This window comes from Protopterus annectens, chromosome 9.part0 (genome assembly GCF_019279795.1).
Source record: "Protopterus annectens isolate FY-2018-M chromosome 9.part0, PAN1.0, whole genome shotgun sequence".
Taxonomy (NCBI): domain Eukaryota; kingdom Metazoa; phylum Chordata; order Ceratodontiformes; family Protopteridae; genus Protopterus; species Protopterus annectens.
Genome location: NC_056743.1, coordinates 849,845,231 through 849,865,287, shown reverse-complemented (window position 1 = coordinate 849,865,287; position 20,057 = coordinate 849,845,231). Strand labels below are relative to the sequence as shown.

The window sequence follows — 20,057 nt, the reverse complement described above, 5'->3', positions numbered from 1 at the left end:
CCATGTAGCTAAAGTAGTTAGGAAGACCTTCTACATTGCCCACCTTATCATGAAGGGATTCTCATCTAGATCAAGGGAGGTCATAGTCTCCCTATACTCATCACTCATCAGACCAATGATTGAATACAATGCCCCATTCGGAATGTATCTGACCCGACACTTGCAGCAGCTGGAGAGGCCACAAAAGTTCCTCACCAAAAGGATAAAGGGTCTCAAACATCTGTCCTATGCTGCCCGACTGAAAGAACTCCAGCTCTATTCAGTCGCTTACCGCTTGCTCAGAGGTGACCTTTGCCTAACATACAAGGCCATGTCAAACCCAGATTTGATGAATATGCTTCACCTCAAAAATCTAGATCCGTCAGAGCCACAAGGCGGAGACTTAAACCTCGACACGGCTATTAATAGGACGTGCTGGAGGGATAGATTCATCACCCAAAGACTCCCTATGCTGTGGAATAAAATCCCGGTATATGTGAGGCAGAGCACCTCGCTGGCCTTGTTCAAGAGAAATCTTGACCAATGGATGGGAGATCGCATATATACCCCAGGGATTACCTCAGTGTCACTGCTCAACAGAGGCACAGCAAAATAATGGGTATAGTTCCCCATACTAAAGGGGTGGCTTAAGCCACAAAACTATGGGCTAGGCTTGTAAATGCCCTCGGGCAGATAGCCTAGTATGAACCTATGAACCTATGAACCTATGAACACAGAACTGTGCTATAACATTTCCCAAAACAATGACCAGCTACCCACCTACTCTCCTATCTCAGATTATAGTTCTACCAAATGGAAACATTACTGTCCACCTACCTGTGTATCCCTTCACTCAGTAAAGATTTTGTACTAGAAGTTCTAGAACACACAACAGGATGAAGACTAAACTCTTCTTCACAAAAAAGTGCTACCAAATAGGAATACTGCTGGCAAATGTGAATCTGGCCATCCTTGTTCATCTAATCTCCAGAAGGCATGGCACTTGAGGCTGTTCTAGCAGAGCAGGAAGGCTGGCCTTCCCATAAATAACGATGGAGAGAAGGACTGAATAGCAGGCTTTGGCAGTCATATCAGTCTGTAGGGAGCTGATGTAATGGAAGTGGTAATTTAACACCGTCACTAGAAAAACATGCTCTGTTCAGTCCACATGGGATGAGGGCATCTACCATGAAAGGGATGAGCAAGCAGGGATGTCGAAGAAGATTACAGCCAAAATAGTGTGACTATTAGAGAGAGCAAGTAAAATAGGTGGAAAGAGAATAGGAAAGAAGGAAGGAAGATATGTTGGAATTATATAGGAGAAAAGGATCATAGAAGAATGGACTTGACATATGGGAGGTGCTATAAGGGGATAGGATGTAAGGTCAAGCAGAAAGGATACGTACAAGGGAAATGAGTAAAAATAATGGGTCAGGAAGTGGCATACAGAAATGGGTGTGGGATAGAGGGCAACATACAAGGAACGGGCAGGATAAGAATACTTTTAGGAAAAAGAGTAAGTTACGAAGAAAGAAATGGAGTAATGGATAGAAAAAAACAAACAGGAAGGGGGTGACAAGGTCAAATGAACAGAAAGGAGCAGGTGGCAAGCATATAGGAATGACAGTCATAACTAGATACTCAGAAAATAAAGACATTACAGGAGAAGAAGATGAGAGAAAAGATGGACTAGTGGACAGAGAGGAGATGTATGGGTAAAGTAGGTATGGAGGGATGGATAAGGGGCAGACATGGAGGAGATAGGCAGGAGCTAACAGAAGCAGAAGAAAAAATGGGCAAAACAAGCAGGTCTGAAGTGGATAGTTAAAAGGAAATGAGCATGGGAGTGGTCAAGACGCATCATGTGTAGAAAGTGAATGAATGGAGGAAAAGCCAAAACAGTAACAAGCAGTGAAGACATCAAAAGTAAGGGCAGAGAAAAAGAAAGGGAATGCATAGAATGGAAACTCATGAGACTGAGCTGGGAGAATCAGGAAGGGAATAACTAGGAATGAACATAAGGAAATGGACACAGAAACATAGGAACACAGAAACATAGGAACACAGAAAGATAGGAACACAGAAACATAGCAACACAGAAACATAGCAACACAGAAACATAGGAACACAGAAACATAGGAACAACAGAAACATAGGAACACAGAAACATAGGAACACAGAAAGATAGGAACACAGAAACATAGGAACACAGAAAGATAGGAACACAGAAACATAGGAACACAGAAACATAGGAACACAGAAACATAGGAACACAGAAACATAGGAACACAGAAACATAGGAACAACAGAAACATAGGAACACAGAAACATAGGAACACAGAAACATAGGAACAACAGAAACATAGGAACACAGAAACATAGGAACATAGGAACACAGAAACATAGGAACACAGAAACATAGGAACACAGAAAGATAGGGACACAGAAACATAGGAACACAGAAACATAGGGACACAGAAACATAGGAACACAGAAACATAGGGACACAGAAACATAGGAACACAGAAACATAGGGACACAGAAACATAAGGAACACAGAAACATAGGAACACAGAAACATAGGAACAACACTAGGCAAGCAATCATGGAGACCTTAAGATGCCTAGCTATATGTACCTTGACATAGGTGCAGTTAAAAGTCCCTGCTACTTTATTAAAGCACTTAATAATACTCATCACTTTCCAGACTGAGCAGGACTATCTGTGACAATCATAGTTTAAATTTGTGTCTACTCATACAGCCATCAAGACTAGCCATAAAGGTAGATGAAGTAATACTTTGACCTGTAGTGACAATTTGTTCCATAGACTGGGTATATGTTGCCTTAGGAACCCATCCCTCCAGTGAGTCTTGTTTATTTGTTGGTACAGATTTAGATCCTTAGCTTAGGTGTTTGCTGATTCACTGGTTTTATGAAAAAATTGTAGTCTAATAGTCTTTCATGGCTTCAAAAAGAGACATAGATCGGATAAAATTAATGTCAGTAGCCTAATGTCAGGATAGTTGAATGATTTAAGGTCTTTAGTTGTCTTGATTAGAAATCTTTTGGGTTTTTCCAGTTAAGTGATATGTTTGGATTTGTACACATCAAAAGGGGGACATTATATTTAATTATGAGTCTAATAAGGGAAGAGTACAGTGGCAGGATGATTTCTTTGGATCTTACAGATATTCTCTTGGAAATTAACTGGGTTAGATAGAAGGACTTCTTAAATATTGTGGAAACATGATGATCAAAGAGAGAGAGAGAGAGAGAGAGAGAGAGAGAAAGAGTCGTCCATGAGTATCCAGGCCTCTTATGATAATGTCTGTCTGAAGCTATTTACAACATACAAGGTGAGAAGAGCTTTTCTGCTAAACTATGCTATACTTTTTTGCATTTAGCCTAAGACCATTTTTGGTACACCAGGTATATGAATATTAAAGGCCTTGATGAAGCTGTTTAGTATTGGTGGATAAATGGATAACAGTACCCAGCTTGCAGTCTTCAGCAAATGTGGTCAACCACATTATCTGGGATATTGGTTTGGATATCTGCAAAATATTATGCCAAACAGGAGAAAGTCCATCACCGATTCCTGTGGTACCCCAGTAGTTACAATATTATGTTTAGAGGTGGTGCCAACAACTTCCACAACTTTGCAATTGTTTAATAGACAATTTGCAATCCTGCAGGCAATATGAGCATTTACTTTAAGTTTGTCTGACTTTTCACTAATTTCAGCATGAGGAATAGTATCAGAAGCCTTAGCCAGATCAATATAAGCACTGTGTAGGGAGTGATCAGAGCCCACAGCTCTAACTTTTTTAAAGACATTTACTAGCTTCACTAGACAGGACTGTCTCTTCATAAAACCAAATGGATTGGGGTCTAGATCAGTTGCATTGCCTATGCCTACATAAATGAGTTCTGCTATGACACATTCCATGGTTTTGTATATAAAGCTAGAGTGGCTGATGTGTTGATAATTACATGGGCCTGTAGAGGGGCCACTTTTTTGTAGGGGAGTCACAGTGGCTGCTCTTCAGGCTTCAGACAGAAATCCTGTGAATAGGTTGAGGTTGACTAGAGGGCCAGATACTGCATACTTTCTTCTAATGAGAATGTAGCCTGGTATCCTGTCTTTTCCCACAGAATTATTAGTTTTAACCTTTGATGGAGATTATAATGCTTGTTCCAAGGTGACTTCAGGGGAAACTACCTTTTCACGGTTTTCAAGGATAGTGGGGGCAATGATGTGGGATGGTGGGATAAAGCTACCACTAAATTTGTCTGCTAACATATTGGCTATATGCTTGGGATCAATGTGTGGTCTTATTGTGGATGAACTCAGTACATTGCTGGACATTATTCCTTTCTCTGACATAAATAGCTTCAAATAGCAGCTAAAGTTATTGCTTACCCTATCTCTATCCTAATAAATAGAACCATAACAGAAGGTACCATCCCATCCATCTGGAAAGTCTCACATATAATCCCCCCACACAAAGGTGGCAACTCAACAGAACTTTCTAACTTTCGTCCAATTGCCCTACTCTCTCTCCCATAGCAAAAATCATGGAAAAATGCATCCACCATCAACTGTTAGACCATTTTCTCGAAAATAGCCTATTAGCTAGCTCCCAGCATGGCTTTAGACCTTTCCATAGCACCACTACTGCACTCCTATAATTTTCTGACCACATTAACAAAAACTGTAACAATAACACCCTGTCCTCTGCCATCTTTATTGATCTTTCAAAAGCATTCGACATGGTTAACCATCAGCTACTGTTAAATTTTTTTAAGTCCCTCTCACTTGATACTCAAGCACTACAGTGGTTCAAGTCCTACTTAGGTAACAGGCAACAGGCAGTGCTTTGGGATAACACTCTATTCTCACACCTTCCTGTCACCCTTGGTGTACCACAAGGTTCTGTTTTGGGTCCTCTTCTATTCTCCATCTTTATAAACGATCTATCTATTAGTATCCCCCAAGCTATATCCATACAATACGCAAACGACTCCACATTAATATTCTCAGCTACATGGGCCTTCTGAACTGCAGCCCCTCACCCAAAATGTCTTTGAGCTAGTAGAAGAATGTTTTTTACAGCATTGTCTCCTTCTTAACCCTAAAAAGACTAAACTATTGCTGTTTACTCCTACACAAAAGTCCACCCCATTTGACTTCACTATCAAATCTAAAAATGGCACAGTTATATCTCTTGACACTACCACTAAACTCTTAGGTGTAACTATTGACCACAGACTTAACTATGATACTCATATCAACACCACAATAAAATCAGTTAACCGAAAACTAGGCTCCCTCTAAAAAATTAAACCCTTCCTTACTCCCATAGCTAGAACCACTATTGCCCACACCCACCTTATCTCAACTCTCTTTTATGCCTCTCCTATATATACAAATCTATCTAAAAGCAACCTCAAAAAGCTGGCAATCTCCTACAATAATATTGCCAGATTTGCTACCGGCTCCCCTTTCAGAACCCACCACTGCCAAAATCTGAATCAACTGGGTTGGCTGGAATTGCAAAATCAAATTCTATTTCACCAACTGATTATAACCCATAAAACCCTTCATCATCCAGGTAACACACCAATTCTCATGAGTCTAATCAGCCCATATAAAAACCTTACAAACCTCTACTCAACAAATAAACTACTGGTATCTAGACAAAAACCCAACAATAAAGCAGGAGATTCCCTTTTCTCTAACACTGTGGAAAACGCTGGAACCTACTTCCTGGTGAGCTCATATCTCTTTCTTCAACGACACTATTCAAAAAGAAACTCAAATTATACCTCACAACCCACTGACTATGTCCCTGTACTAACCCTGACTAAGATGTTCTCTTCCTGTTATCCTAGGCTATAGCACCATTTACTACTCACTTTATAGCCCCTTTACGACCACTACCTTCTAAGTTGGACTTATTGTACCCAGGAAAGACTGCATGGACATCTCTCTCTCTTATTGATGAGTCACTGCCCTTTAACTAATTCTCCCAATCTTGTTTTTAACTAGTCTGTTCTCCTGTGCCTTACTTATAACTTTGATTTGGTACTCTCCCACATCCTTCTGAATACTTTTTTTTCTTCTCGCAGTGTTTGGTTAAAAAAAAAACACAAAAAAGGGGGGGATTATTTTATTTGTTCTATTTTTATCTAACTTGAATGCTAAGTTACCATGTAACACCTGTTTTGTCTGACAAGTAATCTGTAACTGAAGTTTAATGTTCTGTTTGTTCGTGTCTTTTATGTGGAGCTTTTCTCCTTGGGCCTCTACTGAAAATGGACATATATCCAGTTAGACAAGCCCGGTCAACAAATGTAAAATAAAAAAATAAATAAATGAAGAAAAATGTGCAGTTTTCTTTGGTATTTGTAACTCTATCTAACAGGATGATGGGAGACATAACAGGAAATTATGCAAAAAACGGAGAATAAGGTAAGAAGGGGAAGGATTGGAAGTGAACAAACAGAAAATGAATATTTGGAGAAAGAACAAATACATGATAGATTGTAGCAGACAGGAAGGGTGCAGTGGTGAAAGGGGGGACATGAAAAAAAAAAACAGCTGAAATGTTGGACTATGAGGAATCAGAATTAAAGAATATAGTTAGAGTGGGACAGATAGGAAGTACGTGAACATGGAAAAATCAGGAGGGTGACAGGAAGGAAGGAAAAGATATTTATTTTACTGGCTGAAATGGGTCCACTGCACCATTTCATCACCCACCTAGTTATCAACTGCATATATAGTATAAACTTATTTAGTAACTTAATATATTTAAGAGTCAGAAAGAAAATAACATAGTCTCCCTCATCCGCTGAACAACTATCCTAAAATAACAAACACTAGTCTTCTATGGATTGATATCATTTAATATAAATGTCATTTATATATTCATATTTAATCCAAACAATCTGCCACTGTTAATGCTGGTAATTTGTAGTCTGCTGAGTTCATTACTGTAAAAGATTTCAGTACTGTAAAGTAAGTCTGTTAGCTGGCAGTGAAGCCAAACTTAAGATTTCATTTTAATTATTTATTTATTTATTATTTATTTATTTTATTTATTTACATTTGTTGACTGGGATTATCCGACTGGACGTAGGTTTATTTTCAGTGGAGGCCCGGGGAGAAAAGCTCCACAGTTAAAATATACAAACAGTAGTTACATTGGATTTAAACAGCAATTAACAATTTGATCAACGGAGCAATTAAAAATTACAAACATAGTTACAGATGAAGAATATACATGAGGAACATCACATCTTATTATTTTATCATACATCAGAGGAGGAAATATATGCTTACAGATTTTTGCAAAGGGGACATTTTTCAGTAGTCAGTGCCATCTGAATATGGGTTAAATTATAATGGTACTGTTAACAGGTTTGTGCTGCATCACAACAGTTTTTCGGTAAAGGCTTATAAGGGGGCAGCGATTCTGTCAGTGGTAAACCACTGTGGCACATAACTAGTCTTTGACAGACAAAGTTTTCTGATATTCTGAACAGCAGCTAACATTATACGTGCTGTCCCTTGCCTTGGCTGTACTGACACGTGCTAATACTAATAAGATGACAACGTGACAGTGCAATCACTACACACGTATTGAAAGGCAGTGGCAAAAACTGATGTACAAACTTCTTTTGTGAAGCTTCCAGTAGATGGCACTGCAGACCTTTAAGGAACCACGTCAAGAGGTTCACTTTTCTATTTACAGGATGCATAGATTATTATTGCAATACTGTTAACATATCAAAAGGCAGAGAAGCACATTATAAGGTAAATCACAGCTTATGCAGTCTGCTAAGGGTGAATGCAGCTAGAATGACTGGTGTGCACTTTGGTATATTTGTTCTCCCTTTACTTTGTACTTGATTCTGTTACTCATCCCACTGTCCCACTTTGCTGTTCACTGTGGAACCTAAAATCAGTCATGAGGGAGCACTAACATGTAAGGGAACCTGGATGTATGTAACATCAGTCACATGGTTCCCTTAATTTTATTTTCTTTGCCTTTATCCACTTCTTAGTCTAATTATAAACTGAATATTTTGCCATATGAGCTGAATACATCTTCAGAATTAATAGCCAGACACATGTTTGCATGTCACTGACACGTATTAGCTGATTTATACTAAGGGGTGTTGGGGCAATTCCTTCAGGGATATGAAGCCAAATTTCTACTCTTAGGGTAACTATATAAGTTAGCAGAAGCCTGACTTAACACCTCTGGTTTAGCAGAAGACCCTTGGATAAAGTTTCACCATATTTCTGAAGCTTACAATCACACAAATGCACAACAGACACATTAGCTTGGCTGATCTCCTGATGTTGCCCATGTGACTCAGGTTGAGCAGGCTTTCCTAGTGCAATATGAGCAGCCTCTTCGTACCACTTTACTGAAAACTAATTAGTCTGCAGCCTTTTTTTAACATTAGTAATAGTGATCCAAAAATTTCTGTGTGATGGGTACTTTTAGTTTTTATCTTTCACAGCACTTCACTATTTTCACCTCTGCAAATTGAGTCATTGAATGTAAAAATAACTCGGCATTCTTTCTAACTCTTCAGCATTCATATGGGCCATATATATTTTTGAATTTTAATTGAATTTGACATGTTAACTAGGTTTCAACCAAGAAATGGGCCAAAAGGCAAGAGTAAATGCAAAGAGTGTGTGCGTGTTTATAAAGATACATATGAATGCATTTTATGTAGACACACACACACACACACACACACACACACACACACACACACACACACACACACACACACACACAAAACACACACAAAAGTTTGCAGGTATAGACCATATACTCCCTATGTATAATTTATTTATTTTTGCATTTGTTAATCAATAAAACCCAGGCCCAAGTGGACAACAGAAACAATATTATAAATCATGTACAAAAAAATAACAGAAAATACAGTGATATACCTGACTACATGCCAGATTATATTTACAAAGCCTGTGGTTACAAAAAAATAGGTAAAAACAGATACTAAAATATTTTTAGAAAGTATGGTAATATACCTCAGTAACAGTTAAGTTGTTTTGTGATAAATATACACAACAATGTTTTATGGATGTGCAAAGAAATTGAAATACCAGACACAGGGTGAATAGGCAGACTCATCGCAGACAGTAATAAGAGGTCAGCATTGAATACTGGAGCTGTGAGACAGAAATCTTCACATGCTGTTCAAGGGCAATTCTCATTTTGCAGTTTGCTACATTTATGTGCCTTATTAATGGCAAATCTGAATATTTATAACGAGTGCCTTTTGCTACATTTATGTGCCTTATTAATGGCAAATCTGAATATTTATAACTAGTGCCTTTCTATTTGCCTTTTTCTGTGTCCATAGGTAAGATCTCAGTCTTGACTTGTGTTATTTAGACACAGAGCAAGCACCATGTTCATTTTATTTTATTTAGTGCCATATTTCAGAATATGTGCATCTTGAATCTGGGACCCTTAGAACTCAGCAGTGAACTGTTTGCCATATCCACAAACCCTACAGAATAAAAAAATATTGGTTTTAAAAAGACTCATGTATTTTCCTTTCTGTACTGGTTTACAAATTTAGAAAGGGAAAGTAAAACTTCCAAAACACAATACTCAAAACTATGTAATTCAAGCACTTGTTCAGAAAAATATTAGTATCCCCCTCCTCTCAGTCTACTAGTTTTATCACTTTCCTGTGAACGTTGTAAAAGCCTTTGCTGAAAGCCATCTAAGTGCACTTCTTGGCCTTTTCCCAGTAACAGTAAAATTAAAAGAGAACATCCTTCTGGCTCATATAAAGCTTTTTTTTTTTGTGAGATTGTGCATGCTATATCAGCGTTGTTTGGAATGCAGTGCTGAGTGAGTTGTAGTAATAACTTTAATTCTCTGTCTGATGCCTGACTGTACAGTAACAGTTTGTCTGTAGTCTGGATTCTAATGCATGAGTTTGGTTTTCAGATGGATTGTTTTTGCCTTGAAATGTATATAATTTTATGCCGCACTGTAAACTGTGGAATATAATAACCACTATCCTCTATTACCCTTTAACAGCAGAACTAAATGTTTAGCTTTGCTAGTAACTTAGTGTACCCTTATGTATTTGCCTAGTTTTGCTGTAGTACATGATGCCATGATTCCATGATTTTTTTCCTTTGGCCCAAGTCATGACTGAGAAGAGCCTACCTGCTGGGATAAGAAAATAAAAAAGGCTCTTCTTTCAGGATCTGTCTGTCTGTCTGGTAACTCAGCCAAAAAGCTCAGTTTTTTTCTGGAATGTAATCTGGCAGACCTCTTCTGCTTCTGGTCCTGTAGCCTGTTCTTTCACTGATTTGCTTTAACATTGCTGGGTCACACTTATTACCTAGTCCTACCAAATCGTGCTCCATTTCTAACAACAACAAAAACAAAAGACAAGCAAGATCATTGCATGACCTACATGCTCAGTTTCAATTTTAGTTCCTTCACTAATTCAGGACGAAGGACATTCATTTGTTTTTTTTTATTATTATTAAAGCACTTGATCAAGACCCTGGGGAGGTCCTGGAAGATCAGACTTGAATGTAAGGAATTTGAATGGCAGCTGAAGACTAATGCTGTGGGTCCTAATGGACTAAATAAGTCTATAGCCCTCTCCTGATGGTTAAAAATGAAGACACTAAATTATGAAATTATTAGACTATTAAAGTATTAAATTAATAATAATGTGATAGATGTTAGGTACATTTGTGTATACTAAGTTATATGTAATATACAGTTTTTTATATAGTGCTCTAAAAACTATTTTTAAATTATTGATGCTAATAACGTAGTGTTTTACTTTATTTTTATTTTTTAGAAAATGCTAGTGTACTGTTTTTTTTATTTAGCGGGACACTGCTGATTAATTGGATTATTGGGGGTGTTTCCTTGACAAAGTGCATATATAAGTTCAGTTGATTGTGAGATTTTCTTTACTCTGAAGAAGTCCCATGTAATTAAAGGGACAAAAGCACTTAGTGTATTAAATAACTGTTCTTCCCTTTTATTAATGGTTTATGATTGTGTTACCTGGCTGTTAATATAATATTTTTCTTTGACCGGCTGCATCTGATTTCACCTTTGGTTGTCATCCTGTTTGTATTAATGAACTCCGTCTGACACCAGTGTCTTTTCTTCCCTGCTATGGATCCTTCCTGTTGGACTCTGCCATGCAACATGTACAGTGTACTGCTCATTTAATTTCTCAGATATTACTTTATTTATTTACTGACATTTGTTCACCAGGTGAGGTGCATGGGCATAGCCATGAGTTAGGGAGAAATTCTTTGAGAGAGGACTTAGATAAATGGAGGCTAGATATAGTTATAATTGAATTTAGGAGAGTTCCATAGTCTGGATATGCAGTATTAATATAAACTTTGCCCCATACTTTTTGGGTTTATACATTTCAAGCAGGCTTTTGTCTTGGGAGTACAGAGGCCAATTTGGGAGACAGTGATGAAATACTGAGGAGATAAAAGGGCAGGTAGAGTGGTTACATAGTATTTTATGGGTCAGCAGAAGTTGTGTTTGGGCTAGTTGATGTGGGAGTTCTAACCAATTGAGAGCACATAATGCAGACCAGGTTAGCTGCAAATGTTGATATCGTGCTCCAGTTGTGATTTTAGAGAGATTTGGATCTTAGTCAAAAATAGGTGAGCCACAGAGAAGAGAGGGTAAAAGATAAGTGTTAGCTATTGTTTATATAGTAGACGCAGCTTTTGATGAGCTGTTTAATTACAGCTTTGTATGTCAAGATCAAACTTTAAGTTGTCATCTATGGTTACGACAAGCAATTTGATATGGGTAACTACTTAAGTAGCTGTATTGTTTAAAGATGTAACGCGAAAGTTACTTTTAGCATTGGCATGGGACTATGGAAAAAAATAGTAGTAGTTTAGCCTTTTTTTGGATTAAGTAAAAGTTGATTTTGATGTAGCCACAGTGCGACTGAGTTGAAGGCATTTTGTGCCTTGGATTGTAGTTGTAGTGGGCTGTCAGATGACAGATGAGTCATCTACATACTGAATAAGGCAAGCTTGCTGAGAGGAGGTAATTAAGTTATTGATGAAAATGTTAAAGAGCAATGGACTAAATAGAACCTTGAACACAAGTTATAACTAGCAGAAAAGGAGAGAAAGAAGAAATCCATTTACAGAGTGCGATCTTTCAGAAAGGTAGTTAAAGAAACATGGAAGAGATGGTTTGGAAAGGTCCAGACAGGACATTTGAGTCAGAAATGTCTCATGCGACACTGTCTCAAAGGCTTTTGAGAGATCAAGAAAAATAGAAGAGATAAACTTTCCTTGGTTTCTAGCCTTATTAGTGGTGTCAGAAAAGTTGACGAGAGCTGTAATTGTGCTATGGCCCGGTCGGAAACCATGTTGTGTTGGGGTTAGAAGATCATTTTGCAAAAGGTACTGAAGGAGTTGCTTATGAATACACTTTTCCAGGATCTTAAAAAGGGGGGACAAGGTGGCAATTGGCTTTAAGTTAGAGATTTCAGAGGAATTACCTCATTTATGGAAGGGAAGAATGAAGATTTTTTTTTCCACAGAGCAGGGATGTGGGAGTCTTGAACAGATCTGTTAATGAGAATTGAGACTGGGTATGATATCGAGTCTGTATCAAGTTTAAGGTACTCAGCAGAGAGATCATCAGCAGAAGGAGACAGTGGTTAAGCTTCCTTAGTAACTCTTTAACCTGTGATGTGGAGACAAGTTGGAGATTGAAGGCATGGATGTCAAGATGTCTTTCTATCAAATGTAGTCTTTCAATTTCCCTCTCTTGGTGGTCAATAAACAAAGGCTTTTTTATTCAACATCTTTCACAAGTTGTTCATGCCCACAATGAGTCTAACAGTCTGTTTCTTATATCTTGCTTTTGGTACATATTCCACAGATTGTGCCACATTAGTATTAACAATTTTCTGCTTTATCACTTCTAAGTGTCTTTCTTCGTTGTCTTCACTTTTGTGTGTGTGTCCCTGCCTTCTTTTATCTCTCTGCACTGTTGCATATCTTTTTAATGCTGCCTTATTGTTTAGCCTTTTGCTATTTCTCCGATAAAACAAAATCTTCATATTTGCAGTGTGTAGTTTGCTTAACACGACTAACTGTTGCCTATTTATTGAAATATTTATTTAGTTCAGATTTCTTGTACTCTATGATTATCATCTGTTCTTTGTCAGTCTACCCTGAACCCCATCTCCTATAACAGGTCCTTGGTATAATTCACTAATTGTCACCTGTGCTTACACAGAGGTCTTGTAGCTAAGCCAAGAGCTATTATACATCTACATAATAGCTCTTTGCTAAATTGTATCAAACACCTTTGTTAAACTGTGGCAAAGAGCTATACTGTCACACTGTTATGATTCTTAAAACACAATCGTTGACTGACTACCATGTAAGCAGCCATGATCATAATCACGTCTTCTTAACCAATTACAAAAAATGCTTGCAGGGATCAATGTGCACTTCCTCTATGGTGCTCCCTTCACATCCTGCCACTGCTACAGGTTCAACCTCTGGTACTACAAGTAACATGCCAGCAAGAGACATTTTCAACTGCCAGGTTCTTCTCCATTGTATTCTGTTCCCTATTCTGCCTGCCAGTTATCGTGCATCACATCTGATGTATGCCCTTTACCCTGCTTGTAGTGAGTTCACACAGTGACTTCTTTCAGATTTTTATTATTTGAGGTTAAGTCCATCTGGGCTATAAGGGTCAACTTGTCTCTGGGTGTTCACTGGCAAATACCACTAAGGCCAGGCACAGAGATGGGTCCCATTATCCCTGTTCTGGGTAGGGGTCCCTGATTCAGTTTTTGTATTACTCTTCATCTGGACCCTCTTCTTAAGACCAGTCTGCCAAGGCTGACCACACCAGGAGCACAACATTCCAGATAATAAAGCTGTAAACACTACAAAGGCATACAATGATAAGGAACTGGCTTGAAGAAACAATTTATTTTGTGCAAATTTCACAATAAGTAAAGGACTATATCACAGTGCTATAAAGACAAGGGGAGATAACTCTTACATAACTACAGACATGATAACAACTGTAAGAAGTAAAATTAAAAACTCAAGCTACATGAGGCCAGCCAACATATCTGTTGGTTTACTGCAAAAAAATCAAGGAAATACCAACTGCCCCCCTATCAATCACATTAAACAAAATGTTAGTGTGTGGACATGCTCTGACTGGTAGCAGGTTGGAGATGAATCAATTCACAGAAAGTGAAGACAGGGAAAACACCAGACTCCAACAGTTTTAGAGCCATCAGCCTGACTAGTAATCTTAGTAAAACCATGCATAAATATATATATATATATATATATATATATATATATATATATATATATAAAGAGAAAGACAGAGAGAGTGCCATAACCAAGCTTATCCAACAATGATACAAGGATGGACAGTATGGGTATGGGGGGAACTTGCCTTTCCAAATATTTGGTGTTGCTTGAAGAGGTAACAATGGTGCTTGATGAAGGGTTTATGGTACACACTGCTTATCTTGACCTTGCTAAGGCTTTTGGGACTGCTTCACATATAGGAATAACTGACAAATGAAAACTATTAAGTGTAACTTTACATACAATTCTGTGGGTAAAACACTGATTAAGGAACAGGGTGCAATCCAACATTAAAGGTTAATTATCTGTTCCAACAGGGGATATCAGCTGTATCTCAAAGGGCTCTTTTGGGACCATTTCTTCAGATATAATAGTGATAAATAGGCTATGAATAAGTAAATCTGCTTAGGTTTGCAGGCTGGACAACATATTACTTCAATAAAAATGTCAACATTTACTAAGATTGTCTATAAAAAAATTATATAATGGCTGGCAATTAGCATTCCAAAATGTGCACACTGATTTGCCAGCCCAACCAGGGTGCCCGTTGTAAATCTGACATATACTAATGGAAAAAGGTCCGGTTGCCCAGACTTTTTCCATTAGTATATGTCCTGATTTTTTTGTCTGTGTGAGCACAGGTAGCAACGGAGAAAGGAAGATATCCGTTGCTATAATCTCGCAATGTTATACGTTTAACATATTGAGATAGAAGATATCTCGCTATGTTAAACTCGTTTAACATAGCGAGATAGCTTTAAAAAAGCAATGGAGATCTTCCTTTCTCTGTTGCTTCCTCTACCCAGCTCTGATGTACTGTGTAATTGTGGGAACATAAGTTCTGTATGCATGCGCAGTAGATCAGAAAAAGCCCCAGGATAGCAGAAAACTATGGAACGGCACCACGGAGGTATTAGACAAAGACATTATTTAAGAAAAGTAAGTATTATTTTTCTTAAATAATGTCACTGTATAATAGCAATAACCCACGTCTGAGTGTAGGTAATGCTAGATTTACCAACGGTTGTCTTTGTTACCCACCAACTGTGGGTAAATCTAGCATTACTCATACCCAGGCATGGGTTATTGCTTAAATACACACCTGCTCCAGTTGTAATGACCTCATCTTTAATGTTAACAGACAAAACACACATACGTATATATGACAACCCACTTGTACACCGCATATCTACTCACTCGATTTAATTATGGGGGAGGGCTTTACCACTCAACCCCCCCAATCTACTTCAACAACAAGTGCAGCTACATTTCCCAGCATACTTCTGAGCCACAGCCCAAAACCAGTGATATCACAAACTGACCTCAACCTGTACCAACACCTTTTCTCACTTCCACACACAGTCAACAAGTAGCCTTGAGACTGGAACTGCTCAATGAACTAATATGCAGAAATACAACCAACTCAGCAGAAATATTTTCAAGCGGTTTTGTCAGCACTACATGCATTCATCCTCTAGATTGTCAAAAACATCATTAATTTGTGCAGAAATACATATACACATTTCAAACTGATGCACATTTATGGGCCATAACCATGCATGCAAACACAAATATGTTAATTAACTCACACAACAGCCACTCATTTGTATATGACATTAAAGCTAATTTAATACTTCTCAGGGGGTCTATATTAGGTAATCGAAATTTTAAAAGTTCGAACATCATATGTCGACATCATATGATCGAACTTTTAAAAGTTCGAAAATCTAATAAAAAAAATAAACCACAGAAAAAACTTACCTGAATGTTTTAAAGGAGGGGGGCAAGCCCCCCTGCACCCCCCACGTAGGGGGCTACACCCCCCGCTTTTTAAATATACCAACTCTGAGATTGTACTACAGTGCAGAAAAGGGAAATCTTTCCATTCCACACTGTACGGAGATCTCCGTTGAAACGTTCAGACTTTTAAAAGTTCGATCATATGGTGTTGACCACTTGACCTTCAATCTTTTAAAAGCTTGATCACATAATATAGACCCCTTTTCAGGAAGGTTCTATAAATTGGAACTCTGCATAAATTCTTAATGAGTTATTTGCATCCGTATTTGTAGAAGGAGATGAACTGTATCATGGGAAGGGAAAGCAATGGTGAGTGGATAAGAAGGACAAAATGACTGACATACATGGGAAGGGTGGAAAAGGAGTTTATGGTATTAAGCAATGGTGCCAAGGTAGGCTACCAGTTAGAATGCTCATGACAGAGAAGGGCCATTAAGGTACATAAAAGATTTTAGTGAATGACCTGCGAGGAAAGGCTGGGACATTTTGAACTATATTCACTAGTTATCGGTGGATTTGAGATATAATATGGGTGCACAAGATAATAAATCTGACTTGTAGAAAGACTAAATTTAAGAGGAAAGGTAGGAATTAGAGGAGGGACCAGAAGCTGTAGATGGAAAGGGTCAGCTTTAATATGGGCACGAAGAAATATTCCTTCATGGAGAGAGTAGTGGCATGCCTCTCAATTGTCCCTGATATTTTCAGAACATCCCAGGTTTTGCCTCATATTTTTGTCATGTTATTTTTGATTTTCTGGTAAATCATAGAGGATTACAATCAATCAATATTGCCACTCATTAGATTTTCATACTGATTGTTATTGAAAAAATGCATGTTGATGTAAAAATTGTTGTTCTAATAACTTTGATAAAGTGAATGAGAGTAATATTTAACAACTGTTCTTGGGCTGTGATCCCCTCTCCTCCCCATTACTTTTAGCTTTATCCAGAATTTTTGAGCAAGTAAGTTGAGAGTAAGGGTAGTGGAGATGGGATCTAGTTTAGTTGATAAACTTTTTAAAATGTTGAAATTCACACGGAGGATGATAGCTGCAACAAGCAGAGTAGACAGACCACAATGTTTCATTCTGGTGGCAAGTTATGAATGCAGTGCACATGTGGCTATACATATCAGTGCACAGACATGTCACCATCAAGTGCAGCTGCACAGACACACACACACACACACACACACACACACACACACACACACACACACACACACACACACACACACCACATTAATGCAGTAAGGCTACATCCATGCATGTGCATTCTCCACACCATGTGCATAACTGTTCATTTGTTTATCTGACTATCAGTGGTACTTTTGTATTCAGTGTTTAACTTATGTTTATTCAGGTGGACACAAGTAACTGAAACTAATTAATATTATTTATACTATCCCATGCTCCCTTTTCTTGGCAGGTTTTCATAGAGAATTTTCCACCACTGACAGTTTTTGTCAATTCGTTTGGAGGATGGATGACATCGAGTAAGGAGAAAAAGCAGCTAAAAGCACTTGCAGATTCACTAAACAATGACCAGCAAAAATACTTTGCCAGTGTGACCTACTCAGCGGGGTATAACAGGTATGTGGGAGACAAAGCCTGCTGTGCATGTTATATCAAAAAGAACCAATGGGATAGAAGTGAAACCAATTAGATACATTTTCTCTATCTGGACCTATGTGAGTCTGGTGGTGGGGACATGCCTGGGGGGGTGTAAGATGATATCAGATGTGAGAGATCACTAGGCTAATGAACTAAAATCATACCAGTTAGGAAACTGGAAAGTTCAGCAATGAAATCAGAAAACAAATAGGGCCAGGTGGAGGGTGCAGAATTAAACAGCATCGGGTTTAATCTCTTTTCCCAGACTGTGTGATTGACTGGGCTCCCATGTTATCTGCACGCAATGATGGCTGTGTGGAAGTGGTTATGAGTCTGATGTAAGGCACATGAAGGTGTATTAAGAAGCACAGATGGGACTGCACATGCCTAATGTAACATTGCAGCACTACATGAACCTTCAGCTGAAAAGTGCTGATGCAGGGTACAGATATAAGGGACCACTACCATGATGGCAGCAATAATATAACAGAGTGATTGATGGGAATGTATTGGGGGTAGCCTGGCCTTTCCTCCCAGTCTTATAATGGGGAAGGAATTCAACATATAAAGATGTCCATGCCAAGCAGATGATCATATAAAGCAGGCATGTGTGACTTTCCCTTCAACATACACTTCCTGGACACATACCTCCCAACTGTCCCTGATTTTGCTTTATATTTTTGCCCCGTCCCTCACAACTTTTTGATTTTCTGGTAAATTATGAGGATCACAGTCAGTCAATAGCATCATATATTAGAGTTTCTTACTTCCTATTGTTCTGAAAATGCACATTGATGGAAAGCCTGTTTGTTTTATTAATTCTTTACATTTTTTAAATTTTTTTTCAAACACTAAACCCATCTCAGTATGGATTTATCAAGGGCAGTTCATGCTTTCTTAACCTGGTAAACTTTTTGAAAAGGTAACCAAAGCAATGAATGAAGGTAAAATGGTACACAAAGCATACCTTGAACTGGCCAAAGATTTTGACACTGTCCCCCACTCAGGCATAGTAGAAAACCTAAACTAGGAATAAACCCCTATGTCACCCATTTGATTGCCAATGGCTTTACAGATAGGATGTAGGAAATGAAAAGAGGGGAAGTTATCCCCACAGAGACCAGCCACCAGTGGAGTCCCCCTGGGTTCTGTGGTGGGACCTTTCCTGTTTGGTATCTACTTTTCAGAAGTAAAAGCCAGTACCGGTTGACTAAGGTTACAGACAACTGCAAGCTAGGAGCAGGCATTGAATCTCCAAACAATTTACCCATCCTGCAGGAAGATTTGTCCCATATAAATAACAGGTGCCAAAATCATGGATTGAAACAAAATGCCAACAAATGCATTATTGTATCTTTTGAAAAGTCATCTAGCCTATGGAGCTAACACATTGACAATATGCCTCTAAACATTGACCCAGTCGTTTGGGATTTGGCAACTTATGCGGACAATGACCTAACATTTGACCGACATGTGTCCATTTTCTTAAGAAAGTCCTTCTATATTACACAGCTTGTATACAAAAGGATTATTTCTAAATCTAGAAATGTCATTGTCCCCCTTAACTCAGCCTTCATTAGGCCAATCATTGACTATAATGCCAAGTTTGGCATGTATTTATCCAAACACATTGTAGAATGCCCAGAGGTACCTTATTAAAAGGATATAAGTTCAAAACAATATGTCCTAGATGGACTGTCTGAATGTCTTGTCATTTATGTCATAGATGGACTGATTCAAATTCCTGTCATTATACTTGGTATCCTACAGACTGCTAAAAGGTGACCTGTGTCTATCCTACAAGGCATTCTCTGACTCAATACTGATGGATTTACTGCATATCAGCAAGTCAAATGGCATCAGAAATAATTGGTCTAGGGATCTAAACTGCTTCTGCAACGTCAACAGAATGATTTGGAAGGACAGGTATAGCTCACAGAGGATGCCACTGCTCTGGAACAGACTCCCCATCCATGTAAAACAAAGCTCATCTATGTCCTTATTCAAGTGTAACTTGGATCTATGGATAGAAAACAGAAAATTTACCCCAGGACTGCCGCCTGTAATGCAAATAGACACAGGCAGCTCCTAAACGTTTTATCCCATGCATGAGCCCCCTCAAATTATTTATGGTATGATCCCAGTTATTCTCACTAGGGTTAATGTAGGTCAGTCTAACTCCAAATGGGATAGGTTAATTTAAGCACAAAAAGAGAAA

General features: G+C 38.3%; 1 protein-coding gene across 2 annotated transcripts in view; it reads left to right on the top strand.

Annotated features, from left to right (window-relative positions):
* The window catches only part of LOC122811594 (heme-binding protein 2-like), an 81,793-nt gene that overhangs the window by 56,837 nt on the left and 4,899 nt on the right, over positions 1-20,057 (top strand). For both annotated transcript variants that reach the window (XM_044083546.1, XM_044083545.1), the window contains exon 6: positions 17,655-17,818. In XM_044083546.1, the coding sequence (XP_043939481.1) occupies positions 17,655-17,818 (164 nt within the window). The remainder of the gene's footprint in view (positions 1-17,654; positions 17,819-20,057) is intronic.